Raw genomic sequence first — 14,279 nt, forward strand, 5'->3', positions numbered from 1 at the left:
TAAAAATTTGTACTTCCTTCCTCTATAAGCTCAAATTTTCAGGCTAAGAAAGACATTTTAAAATACACTGTTTTCATCTAGATAATTAAGTTTGAAACTTGACCATATTGGTTTTCCTTTGATCTCCTTGCCATACCAAGTCAAATTGGTTTTCTCAGCCAAAGCAAATGCAGGACATTAAAAATATGAATAAGCGATCCCTGGAGTTTACAGTAACCAGATGAGAGTGATTCTTCAAAGAAAATGTGAGAAATACAGCCAGGAACCCCGACTTGGATGTTTACCCTGGGTTTCTAGTAAGGAACAATCCATAGACCAAATGTTTTTTAGCTGAAACATGCTCCCTAATTACTTTGGGTGCCAAAACCCCCTCCCTTGGTCACCCTTTTCAAATGGGTTTAGTCATTCAGTTCCAGGAGTGGTCTCATGCTGTAAGTCAATGTAAAAAAAAAAAATTAAGTGCAATGCTAATTTTTGACAGCTGGTGCTAACAACCAGACTACAAGCTGACCCACTGTGATTACAGGGAAAATCTGAGCCATGCAATCTTCACTGTCTACATTTACATTACTCATTTGGCAGACGCTTTTATCCAAAACGACATTTGAGGAACATGTAATAAAATGAGAAAAAGAACAAAGACTCTGCTTTTATTTATTTATTTTGATGCAGCAAACAGCTGAATGTGTGCAGCTAGCAGTATGTGATCCTGCTCACATCGCATCAAATGCACGCCACAAAGCAAAATCTTTGAATAATATCCAGTCATGCTGGCTCAGATTGCAAAACTATTTGTCAGATCTACACATTTTGCACTTTCAATCTGCTGTAGCAATCAGCAGTTATTGTACCTCTGAAACTTTTATTAGTGTTAGGTTGTATTAGATAATATAATTTGTTCTCTTGCTGCTACTTATAGCTTCTCTCAATTCCATGCCAGATATTGGTTAATTTTTAATTGGGTTTATGTGTAACTATAAAAGGCATGCAGTCTCTTGGCTTTATACCTGTCCAGGTACTTTCATTGTGTATTTGGGTGACTGGTTGTAACAGACAGGTAGCTAGCTAATGATATCTGCTCCCTTACAAGAGAGTGCACTAGTAATTACCACAGTCACATTTCATGTGACCAAATATCTATAATTTATTTAGCTAAGCTGTATTCCTGTTCTTTTCTGGGGTGGGTGGGTGGGTGTGTGTGTGTGAGTGAGAGAGAGAGAGAGAGAGAGAGACTTCCCAGGGCATTGCCTGGACCTGTAGAGGACGGACAGTGGGTTTTTTCGCTGTATCAACCTCTGCATTCACAATATAATAAATGTGAGGCATGCACATATGTACAGTACATTAACCAATCGAGTTAAAAACCTTGGGCATTATTGTAACCTTTTAAAGTAAATATTTTTAATTTGGCACGTATGACCAATAAAGTCTTAAAGCACATATTTATACAAGGTTTTATTGCATTAAGGTCATGGTGGGACAAGATGGTTATTCTTTTCCAAAGATTAAAAATGGGATTCTAATCCAATTTTTTGTCATATTCAGCGAATATCTCCTTGTGGTGTGCGCTGAAAATAAACACGTGTTTGTACTTAGCCCTGGCTTTGTAAATGGGAAATAAAGAAAGTGCCACAACCCTGCCATGATTTGTGTGTCAGGTAAGTTAAATGGCTTGCCTTACATTCAGTTATAGTTATGGAGTCATGTGCTGTAGTGATGTTAGCTATAGTAGCAGGAGAGTGTGAGAATCACTGTTTGGAGCTGCTGTGCTGGCTCTAGGACCATCATCCTCTGCATGTTAGCTTTGCAGTAGCAACTTTACCAGACAGTTGCTAACCCAAACTTAGCTAACATTAGTTGCATTACTTGCTGTCTCATTGTTCTCAATCATGGTATTAATCATGGTGTTGGAGTTCTCCAGAATTTCCCCACCTTTTTAATAATGGCCTTTTTTTAGATTAAGATGTGTTTGCAAATCTTCGCAAACATTACATGCAATCAGCTTCTTGGACAAATATGTGTTTTATCTGAGATCTCGACCACACATTAAGAGGATATTTAAGTTGATTACAGCTTGAAATACAGACTTCATTGCTTCCTTGCCTTTTCAGACAAACAAATGCTGGATATTGATTTCTTCTTTTCGTCTGAGTTCTTCCATTTTGCTGGTTGCTGAAGGTTTGAACAAGCTTTAGGTTAAACCTATATATTTAAAAAAAGCCAGGTTTCTCAAGTTATGGCTCAAATTACCGTAGTGCCCTTCTAATTTCAAAACTTATAGTGAATTATGTCTCAATATCTACCTATTACAAAAAAACCTACATATTTTTTCATCCTAAAATGGATAGACAGCACACTGTGCTTTTGCTGCAAAGGCGGGTATTCACAACCTGCATGTTGATCAGGTCAGTGATTGAGATGGCTCTGGTGGCTTCAGTCAGGTTATATCCAAGTATGGATTGAAGGGCATCATCAGACTGCCAGAACAGCCTAATCTCTATCCCTGAATGTGAAACTAAAAGGTGATCTAGATTCCCAATGATTTCCATTTGTGATTTCGATAATCCTCATGTAGTGTTTGAGCTGAGCTTCTAATTCCCAACAGATCCGTGGAGATAATACTTTGAGAACATGTCACTATTTGATGCACAGGACTAAACACAAAACCAAGGAAAGCTTATACATATTTAGACATCATATATAGGGCTTTATTGAGGCTATTTATTGGTTCAAATCAGATGGAGGCTTAACCCAAATCCTTGAGTTTTCTGTTTTCCCTCCTTATTGTACATTGTGAACATACACTGGAAAGAAACCGCTTATAGTGATCAGGGTTACAGTGATGAACTGCTCATATGGTTCCAAAAGCTTGGGACAGAATCATTGCTATACAAAGTAGTCTAGTCTAAATAATTAGTTTAAATAATTAGCTTTTAATAATCAAGTAGTTTGCTTACAGTCTATATTTGGGTCTTTTACATATCAAAACATGGAAAAGAATGAGAATATTTTATGAATAAGTTTTTGTTTTTTTTAAACTCTGCTGCCAGTTTGGCCTTGATAGCCTATGGTTTATTTTCAGGCTCGTTTAATTCAAAAATTTATTATTTTATTTAGAAATGCACTGAAACCAGCGCCAAGGTGTAGTTTAGTAGCCTGTTTGCTCTACAGATGTTACTGTATATGTAAACAGCGCAATACTGTTTGATGCTATAGCTTAATTGTAACTTAAACTACACTGCATTATATACAGTACTATACTGTGTTACTGTATAGTGCGTTTGAATTATATGCAGTATAGTAATTTGAAAAGGGTTTCAAACAGCTGCACTGTATTTGAAATGGTTAATGCAATTATGTAAATAGCAATTGCTGTCCGTTCACTATTTTTATATTTATGGAATAAATACAAATGTCAATTAGCTGGTTAGCGTCACAAACATTAAAGGTGGGCTTTTAGTTCTGTGTACAAAACTGCAAACAGACTTTTGTTGCAGTGAAGTGTTGTTGGAACAGTACAATATGACTTTTTCGTGAGGTTGCATTCGCAACAAAGAGATTTGTGCCGCTGATTATAATACTACCTACAAGACAAACTGACAAATCAAATAGGTAGACCTTGTACTTATCGGTTGACTGACTCCCCATGGCCATTTTAGGCAGACCAAAACCTTTCTGTGAAATTCAGAGGCACGAATAATCAATCGGCTCATCTGTCTGATAGCGCTGGTGTTATCAACACCACCATTCCCAAGCAAATTGTGAGAAAACATTCTTGGTTATAAAACAAATTACGTCAACCCTGTATATGTTTTGTTTTTTTCTCCATTTTTCTTTCCAATTAAATATCTTGTTGGACTAATTCAAGACAACCCTCAACACTAAACATGACTATTAGACAGTGTTTCACACAGGATTTTAAGAGGCAATGGTGGGTGGGCCTCAGACCCTCTCGAAGAAAGAAAATTTTGTACATTTTAAAGTTAAATGCATTCATTTGGTGCAAAATTAAGAGGCTGTCTATGAATAACTTTGCACTCTTGTAAGAAATGTTGTGCTCTAGTAAACTATTTGATCATGAACCATTGTATAGCTATAAATGGTGACGCAACAGCAACAAAAGTCAACAAATTTTCTGGCAACCCTAAATCAAAGTATAGAAAATGGAATAAAATAATTCCCTAACATTTTGTTGGTTTTTTACTTGTTTTATACTTTTTGTGAAAATAATCCAATTAATATTATTTCCATACTGTATAGACATCTTATTTTTAAAACAGGACATTGTCAAGTGTGCATCCTCGCGCTAAATTTATCAAGTCCAATTTGAGATGATGTGCCACTGTCACTAGAGAGTCCAGCTCTGAGCCCACCACTGAGCCAGCTCTCCTCACCAGTCTGTCCAGTCGACCGGCCTCTGTCTTCTTGCTGCTTCCTCCCCAGCAAACTACAGCATAAAAGAGGACACTGGCCACCACAGACTGGTAAAACATCTGCAGCAGTTTTTTGCAGCTGTTGAAGGACCCCAGTCTTCTCAGGAAGTACAGACGGCTCTACCCTTTCCTGTGGAGAGTGTCCATATTTTCTGTCCAGTCCAGCTTGTCATCCACCTGCAGCCCCATATATTTGTAAGTCCTGACCACCTCCACATCGACCCCCTCGATGGACAAAGGTTGGAGATGTGGTTTCTTCCTTCTGAAGTCCACCACCATCTCCTTGGTCTTGGAGGTGTTCAGCTGCAGATGGTTGGTCCTGCACCACCTCACAAAGTCCTCTACGAGGCTCCTGTACTCCTCCTCCTGTCCATTCTTGATGCAGCCAACTATCACAGTGTCGTCTGAGTATTTCTGCATGTGACAGAGCCCGGTGTTATATCGCATAACATGAAGACTTCACAGCCCCTCTTCAGGTCAGACTCTCATACTACAACACTTGTCTTTGTAAAGAGAGAAAATGACAGGATAAAGTCGCTGACCTGCCTGTCAGCTTACATTTGTCCGTTACAGTGGATTTACCTCAAAGCCTTTAATATGTGTGCACTCCAAATTTAGGAGCGGCTAGCTTAATCGCCTTCTCACAAATGAGTGACGGAAACAGACAGTTAATGTTACCAGAGTTACCTCAAAAGAAAAGTGGTTGTCTCGAGTTGGATGCCAAAGGCCAAATTAGACTGGAGCGGGCCGCCATTGTCTCGTTAATAAATGGGAAACACTGTTAAATCTTGTTAATCTTTTTTGTTGTTGTTGTTTTTCTTGTTGATATCCGGATACTAGCATATGTGTGTGCATTTTCACCAGTGACCTAAACCTAATGCAACAAGACTCTGCATTAGTGTCAGCCACCTAAGCTATGCCAGTATCTGGCATGCGCTGATTGAAGAGTTTCTCATTGTGGCTTGGGAGCAAACAACAGCACAGTTTGAATGAATGAAGTGTTTTCTTCCCACTTAAGGCCCCTCATTTAGACCCCATCATGTTCACTTGAAGTTCCTAATAATTGTGTGTTTGTGGTCCTTATTCTTGCAGCCGTCTGATTCATAATACATTTTTAATACAGTAAACAGAACATAAAGTGGAGTAGTCTTTTGTAGACGTTCCTCATATCGGTATGCCTTTTTATGTGCTTTTTCTTACTACTACAATCCTGTAATCTTGACTATTTCAATTTGAATGATGGGTTGTTTTTTATAATTGGCAAACAAACAAGAGGTGGAAAGAAATCTTGTAGAGCCACAGGATTTGCAATTGGGAGCCTAAAGATTTGGCTTAAATAGTTTGGCTCTGTGATTTCTATTCCTCCTATTCCACAACAACACCACTGGGAGAAAATGCATAAGGTCTTGGACATAAATCAAAGCCTGCATTTCACACCCAAGCCTTTTCACTTTTATTACTTCTCTCTTTCTTCTCTCTACACTCTGTCTAGCTCTGTCTCAGAAACCTTAAATTGTCTAACTCTGTCTCATCCAGTTCCCCTTTGACATAGAGAACAGTGAGCCTATAGATCCGGTGGGGAAATGCACATGTGGCATCAAAATTAATGTTATTTTGTATATTGGCTCTATATTGATGCAAATCTCAGGCTTTTAAATTATGTTGCGTTCCCCATCATAGTCATCTCAAGAGAACTGTAATGGTTATGGTTTATGTGGCTCTTTTGCTTGAGGCATCAAAACTCTTTACACTATATGGGACAAATCACCTCATCCATCACTTAAGTGGAGCTCTTAGCCATAAAATTCTTGTGGCCACAATGGATATATTTATAAAAAGGCTCCTGCACTTATTGTGCCACAGCCAAACAGTAGTTGTGATTTATCAAAATGTGAAAACATATAAACTAGTTGGTGACACATCCACACTACTGCTGTAATATTTAATTTTAATCCAAAGTATCTGTGCTGGATGTATCTTTTAATGGTCAATTTCAAGTGCTTCTTGTTGACTCGCTCTTAATTTCTCTCCATCTCTCTGCAGGACCCCTGAGCAGTGTCCCAGTGTGGTGTCTCTTCTGTCAGAGAGCTACAACCCTCATGTCCGTTGTGGAGCTGCCATGGCTCTGGGCATCTGCTGTGCTGGGACAGGAAACAAGGCGAGTGTCTCCCCCTTCACCCCCCATCCTTTTCTAACTTAAAAAGCAGTCACGTTACCTAGCCTCTTTCTCTCATGGTGTTGAGCTGCTGTTAATGAAACTCTACTCAGTGGTTCACAATAAAAGCCTACAAGGAAGCATAGGCGTTTTGCAGGCTTTTAATGTGAAACACATGCAACATTGTTTGACATTTATTAACGGTACCTTTTAAAAAAAAAAAAAAAAAAAAAAAAAAAAAAAAAAAAAAAATTATATATATAATTTTTTTTTTTTTTTAAATGAGAAAATGTGTGGTTCTCTATTTGGCCACTATTTGAGAATTTTTATAATGTCTAATAAGTTTGTTATGTAAATTATGTAAGTTACGTTGGAATCTGCGCTCATAAATGGAATTAAAGGGTAACTTAGATATTTTTCAACTTGGACCTTGTTTTGCCTTGTTTTGTGTTTGTGTGACTTATTGGGACAACATCTTTTCAAATTGGTCCAGTATTGAGCCAGCGTGTTGCAGTCAACAGTACATCCAGTAAAGTGCTCGTTTTTGCCACAGGCTCAGAAGTGTCTGACAACATTGTGGAAAGGATCCCTACAGAAAAATAACTTTTTTTTTTTGTTGTTGTTGTTTTTAGAGAGTATGTAGTTCCTTTTTGTTTAACCAGAAACGGTCACTATATTGCTCTTGTCAAAGCCACCAGACTCAGTCATTTCCCGCAAGGATTACATGGCAGCCCTTTCTCGTTGCTGCCAACTGCAGCTGGATCACTCTATACTGGACCAACATACGTGTGCCAGTGTAAACATGAAGCAGATGGTCTAATCCGTAGTTACAGAAGATTTGGTGAAATAATAAATAAAGACGAAGTATAGACCAGTTTTTTTATTTATTTATTTATTATTTTTTGCTTGCACCAATAACGAGCTGAGTGTACTGAATGTAACACGGGAGTGTGGCGGCGGAACACAGACTGGGAGTCATCGCAAAGTAAACGGCGAAGCGTAGGCAGATTACATGGTACAGAATATTTTAATAAAAATACCAAGTCAAAAACCCGGTCAGTAGCATAGTGTTTCTACTTTGCATGACTTATAAGACCCAATCAGAGAGCCGAGCGTGAGCGGCTGCGTAATCGTTTCTAAAGTTACGTTTCAAAATTCTCCGTTTTAGGTCTTCATTTTCACCGTTGTAGTCTGGACGGGAGGTGCAAACGTAGCAAAAGGTCTCCGTTTTAATTCGAAAACGCAGTAGTGTTGATTTGTTAAAATTAATTTATAAAATAGGTGTAAATGGATGCAATATCCCAAGATGATCGTACAAGATGTCGTCGTCGTCGTCTTCTTCTGAACTTCACCTGCTTCGGGATAATTTTCAAATCATACCATTTGATCAAAGGCTTCACCCATTATCTTGGTTACTGTGTATAGTAATTAAAATATAAGGTAAGCAGCTGTTTTGCGTGTAAACTATTGACATTTGCTTTAATTTCATGTGGGTCAGCACAGAGGAGCTCTATTAATTGTGGAAAGTTTTTGGGAGAATTGCTGATAAATTGGTCCAAATTGGCACACTGTTACCGGGCTGAACCCTTCCGTACTGTGTCATCGCGTTTGGGTTCATTGAAGTCCAAAAAGGAGAGTGAAGAAGACAGAAGGCGGGGGTGGGGGGGTCTGCCAGTTCCTGTGTTGTCTAACTATGTGGGCTGATCAGTCTCAGGTGTCACAGCCCATGCAGAGTCACGGCTCATTGCATCCTGAGCCTTGAAGCACCAAAGTGAATGTTTTGGACCAGATCAGGCCGAGGTATGCAACAGAGCTGATCAGCTCCAAAGCTACACTGCTTGGTTTTTCCAGATAAAACCTTGAGCACATTAGGTCCTCGGTGAGAGTAATGATGTTGTGGCAAGAGATGTGGGTCACCTATTTAGAGGGAACACATTTCTTGGCCGTAATTTATACACCTTGGGCTTTAGGTATTTTTACTGGACTGGTCTTCCTGATCTGTTTTTATGTAAAAGACCTACCATTTGTGTAGTCAGTTAGTTTTATGCCGATTTTGTGCCATAATCAAAATCTTAATCTTATTGGATGGAAGCAAATGGAAACACACTCACAAGAACCATTTCAGTGATTCAGAATACTGTCATACGATACAGTTTTATAAATATGTATGATAATGGAAATTATGTCGTGGTAAAGTGTGTTCTGCACTGTTCCATTTATTTACACAATCTTCTGGCCAGTTTCTAGCAGTACTGAATTGAATATAATTTAAAGTTAAACTCAAGCTGAGGCACAAGCCTGAAGAAAACAGTCCACCACTGTACGTGGATTTGGAGGATCTTGAGCAACCACATTATGTGTCGACTTGCTCTGCTGATTCGCCCTGACAGTAAATACCCTCAATTAAACCTCCCGACAACCTATCGGGAACAGGATGTGGTCGACTGGTGTTGGCCTTACACTCTTGACTTATCATCCCGGTACACGGCTGTCTCAGCCAGCTGAGCTGAGAGCACTGATGAAACATGGTTTATTTTACCTCCACTGTCATCATCGTAGTTTGTTTCTCTTTCCTCGGCGGAGCTGATGCCTCCCTCCAAGTCTGGTGGTGTTGGTTACAGCCATTACTGCTCAGCTGAGAATGGAGGAGAGTCCAGAAATAAAAGGAGGAAAAGTCTTCCCTCATTTTTTCATTCAGAGTGATAATGGGAGGAAGGCGGTGTCGTAACTGTTACTCAGTTGTCCCAGGCAACCAGATATGGATGACACTAATGTAATTTATTTGTGTGGTCTGGTTGCTTCTGTTGATAATTCCCTTTCCTGTATTTAACCAAAGTGCCGTCATTGCACTGATATGCTCTGTTGGGAATGGCAACATATAAAATGTGTGCACTGAGTAAAGTAATCAGTTTCATGTCCTCTTAAATCTGACACAAAACTACAGGACTGTGGCAGAATTAAAAGAAGCTATACTAAACTAAAATAACTTTGCAAATGCATGATAAAAATTTTGTTAGCCAGTCCAACATCGTTACTTTTATTCTACACATGATTCTGCCAACTTTAGCAACCACATTGTTTTACCAAGCACACCAAAATGCCTCTGGATGGACCTGCAATTAATCAGGGCAACGAAACATGGGACGTAGTGCAAACCTTCTAAAATTACAGCTAAAAAGTACACTAAAATGTGTTTCTGAAAACATTTGAGGCAGGAGCAATGCAGCAACAGAATCTTGATTCGTATTTGATCAGCACTGCCTAGTTTGATGTTTGATCTGAGTTTTGTGAGACAAACATCAGAGCAGTAAAACACGTGACATGTCAGTTGTCGTGTCAAACCCGCCGAATATTAGATAATGGAAGGGGGGTCTGATGAATCTGCCAAAGCAAATGAAACATGAGCTTGGGAGATTCGTCTGGTTCCCAGGCTAAAGATAATCATCATTCTCTTACAAAATAATTTGAAACTTCACAGATGAAGCAAGCTCTATTTTATATTTGACTAATATGTGTCTGTTTGCCCTCAAGTGTTTTTGGATGCTAGTGCGACATAAAAATCTAGAGTAATTGCAGATTTAATAATAAAGTAAATTTGGAAGTAATGTACAGCTGTCAAGTGAAATTGTGGCTGTGTGTATACAAAATTTAAAAAAATGAAATGAGTAATGTCTCAAAATCATCTTGAAGTACTGGTGATAAGTGCTTAGTGGCAAGGGTTTCCAAACATACAAACCCAAACCAACTATCACAAGAAAAAAAAAGCAAGTGCAACTTTGCTAAGTCAGGAACCTTCATTCACAAACAAACTGTAGCATGCTTTAGTTTTCTTCAAAAATGCTGAGAGCAGTCCTGAAAGATATGTTTCAATGTCTTCTCATCCATGGATTAATCATTAAATTGTTGCCATTTTTTTTTACATTAAAGGGCGACATTTTCCACTTCAAATCATTGTAATATGATAGGTCATTCTTTGACACCTAATATGGCACTGGATGATTATTTACATTCCCAAAAAGGGTTGTGCAGCTTTAAATAACAGTTTATTGAAAGAACACTTCATTTTAAGCAACACTAACAACTTCTCTGTTCTGCCCTTCCCTCCACAGGAGGCCATCAATCTGCTGGAGCCCATGACCAATGACCCAGTTAATTATGTGAGACAGGGCGCCCTCATTGCCTCGGCCCTCATCATGATCCAGCAGACCGAAGTCACCTGTCCAAAGGTAAAAGCAAAATGTTTGTATTTTTGCTTTGGTTTTTTTGTCCAATACTTGTTTGATTTCTTTTGTTATCATTAATGAAATTGGTTTATAGCCAGCAGTGATAACAGCCTCTGTCAAAGTCTTTTTTTATACGCTCACAGACTTTTTAAAACAGCCGAGCTATTACCCTTTTAAATATGAACCAGTGGTCTGTTTTTTTTGTTTTTTTGCCTAGGTGGCCTATTGGTAATCTGTGAACATGCCTCAGTGACTCTTTAAAATCATGCTTAATACCACTGAGACCAGAGTTTTTGCAGAGGAAAGAAAGAGAGGAAAGAAAATAGGGGGGAAAGGGGGACGACTTGACCAAAAGCAGCAAGCATCAGAACTGTTGAGACAAAGGGAAAGAAATCTGTGTCAGGGACAACTGGAGAGTGACTTGTCCAGGCATAACTGCACGCACTCACCCTCGGAGCACTGTTAAGATTTGCCAGACACATTTTCAAAGACTGCACAGCAACAGTCTTTAAGCACAAGGCGGTATGCAGGATTGTGCAAGAGGCAGTTTTTTCTTTTTGACAGTGGAACATCAGGAGGTATTGCATCCATGACTGTTTATTATAAGTCCCAGTCTTTGTAATTTCCAGCTCTGCTTCCCAGTTGTAGACAGACATCTTAGACCTCTAGTTTTAGGGCGGTAAATTGGCCCAAATTGGCAGATAACTACACAGCACAGTGTTTACTCAAAGTTTCACTCTGGCTATTGAGAGATGCTGTCAGTGCCGGGACTCCCACAGGTACTACACAATCATCATGGGCGTTGCAATGATGATGTAGTTTTCCTATGAATATTGTGCTGACATAGTGCACGTTTGACAAATTGCATTACAGCCTGACAGCCACTTTCAAATATATACCTTCCCTTTAATATGGAGATTGTCTGGCTAGGAGGCACAGATCTGGCAAAAAAAATGCAACCATACACCGTCTGTAGAGTATTTTACAGCCTGAGGTATTTTTGTCATAGTCAGGAAAGTAAGTGTTAAGTAAAGTCACAACGTTTACTAAAACACGCATATGTGGTACAGAGTCAAGCTTGAACTCCCAGTTTTGTTCACATTAAAATGTTGCTTGTTTGCAACCATATAACTTTTATTTATTTTTTTAATGATGTATTTCTCCAAACATGTTTTCCATCACAAGCACTAGACTCTGCTGCAATAACTTGGTTTTAAATTGAGAACTGTTCACATTTTGACAATTTTATTGGATTCAAACTGTGACATGAACGTATTTTCCTCCCCTCACTATTTTAGGTAAACCAGTTCAGGCAACTTTATGCGAAGGTGATCAACGACAAGCACGATGACGTTATGGCGAAGTTCGGCGCCATCCTGGCCCAGGGAATCCTTGACGCAGGTTAGTCTTCAAACAGAAGTGCACAAGACATGTTTATCTGTTTATACAGGCTGGCAGTTGGATTCATAGTCTGTCTGTAAACTAGAAAGACACCACATGGGTTTATCCATGTCTGTCACTGAGCAAGAGATCAAACCGGTACATGGTCCTGCTGCCTCTATGCCTACGACCCAAATTCTTAATTACACTTAAACAAGAGAACTGCTCTAACTGTAATGTGGGTTTGTGGTTTTGTGTGTGTGTGTGTGTGTTGTAATTTGAGTTCTTTATGCTTAAGCAAACACAAAGTAACCCTCTTCGGTTGACCACCCGTGCACTGTGCCTCTGGAACAGATCATCCTAAGGTGCATTAGCGCCTGGCGTTCCAACCTCTGCTCTGCTTTCAGCCATATGGCCTGTTGGTCTCCCCCCTGTTGATTACTGTTTGTCTGATAGTCTCTGTGTTTGTGTGTCTATGCATGTGTTTGTGGACACAAGCATGCAGTATGTATGTGTGTGAGGTCCCGGAGAGCTACACATTCGCACTCAGGCAGAGCACGCCCATGTTCACACGTATACACAAACCCTCAACGCAGGCAGCAGCAGAAACACATTTTTCTGGCACATGCATAACATAAAACAGTTCTGTTTACACACTGCTGTCTAAATACACCATCAGGTGTTGCAACTTACACAAGGTAACGCTTATATCAAGTATTTAAGACAGTAGTTACTTCAAAGGATAAGTGCAGCATGTGTGTTTAAGATGTTGTGACTCGTGAAAGTTTTTCATCAGCCGTAAAATTGCCCCTTGATTAACTCCGCCCCACTGCATCGATATTTGATTGTTTTTTTTTTTTGTTTTTTTTAAAGATTTGATTTAGTTCAGAGCAGATTGGCCATCCTGATGACCAGCAAGGCCTCAATCATATATCAAATCATTAACCGCTAATAACCTCTGCAAACACGGCAAGATATTCTGCGTGAGACCATCCAGAAAAACCCTGACCCTGGTGTAATTTTTCATACAGCAGACACTCCCCCGCCCCCAGTTAAGTGTGTAGCTTACAGTTTAAACACACCCAGGCAGGAAAATCCACTGCTGTTTGAATGTCAGACATGCTCAAGCTTGTGCAGTGTGAATGTTTTTAGTATTCCTGTTCTTGTTTTTTTTTTTTGTTTTGTTTTTTTTGTTTTTTTTCCTTCTTTCGTTTAATTTGACAGTTGGAAGCGATTAGAGCTCAGTTTCATGATCATTGGTACTCATTACGCAGAAAATGTCAGTCTCTTTTGCTGGTTCCCCCACATACTCTATCTTGCTCGCATGTTCATCCCCCGTTTACAGACTTTACCTCACTTTTCAGAGCGACACAGTGAACAGGTTGATTGTTGATATTGTCATTTAACACCTTTGAGGAATCAACCCCTGTCCCCATGCCTCCCTCACAAACTCCTTGAAATGAAAATTGGCCCACCAAAGAGTTGGCAAAAACAGCAGGGGGGTGGCGGCGGCGGCGGGCGGGGCGGGCGCTTGTCAAGTGCTCTCAACCTCTTCTCAAGTTTTTAAGAGACTCTTGAGCTCCCAGTTGAGGTGCAGTGTGCAGATCTCGTGATGCATTCTGGCCAGCGTTCAGTCCGTGGGGCTGGAATGGTTTCAACACTGGTTCAGATGTCAATAAGACCCTGTTATTAAATCATCTTCACGACCTCAGAAAATAATGGCTAGAAAGTAAAACAGCTGCAGATGATTCAACTAGTATTGTCTTGTCATTTTTAGTTGGAATGACTACTCCCTAACAACATTTTAACAACAACAAGAAAAGTTTCTTTTCATCCATATAGAAATGACAAATTCATCCTGGTTGCTTCATGTCTTCTCTTCCTCCCCCTCCCTCTGTCTTCCCTTCTCCAGTCCCTCCCTACTGTTTGTCCCAGAAAGGCCGAGAGAGGTCTGTTACTCTTTGGTACTGCTCCAAAGAACACCCTTGATCCCTATTCATCACCTTCTTTTTTTTTTTTTGTCAGCTCCACAGACAAAGTGAAGTTTCTATTTGGTGCACCCTTTCACCATGAGTGGCCACAGTGAGG

At 39.6% G+C, this 14,279-nt stretch overlaps 1 protein-coding gene across 1 annotated transcript; it reads left to right on the top strand.

The window, feature by feature from the left end:
• The first annotated feature begins 6,440 nt into the window (after positions 1-6,440).
• On the top strand, positions 6,441-12,232 carry LOC119887877 (26S proteasome non-ATPase regulatory subunit 1-like). The gene is made up of 3 exons (XM_038698440.1): positions 6,441-6,591; positions 10,698-10,814; positions 12,110-12,232. The coding sequence occupies exons 1-3, from the start codon at positions 6,553-6,555 to the stop codon at positions 12,215-12,217; spliced, it is 264 nt and encodes an 87-aa protein (XP_038554368.1). The 5' UTR covers positions 6,441-6,552; the 3' UTR covers positions 12,218-12,232.
• The last annotated feature ends 2,047 nt before the right edge of the window (positions 12,233-14,279 follow it).

The sequence above is a fragment of the Micropterus salmoides genome, unplaced genomic scaffold (genome assembly GCF_014851395.1).
Source record: "Micropterus salmoides isolate LMB-PRFRI ecotype aquatic unplaced genomic scaffold, ASM1485139v1 Ms_hic_scaffold_4431, whole genome shotgun sequence".
NCBI lineage: Eukaryota > Metazoa > Chordata > Actinopteri > Centrarchiformes > Centrarchidae > Micropterus > Micropterus salmoides.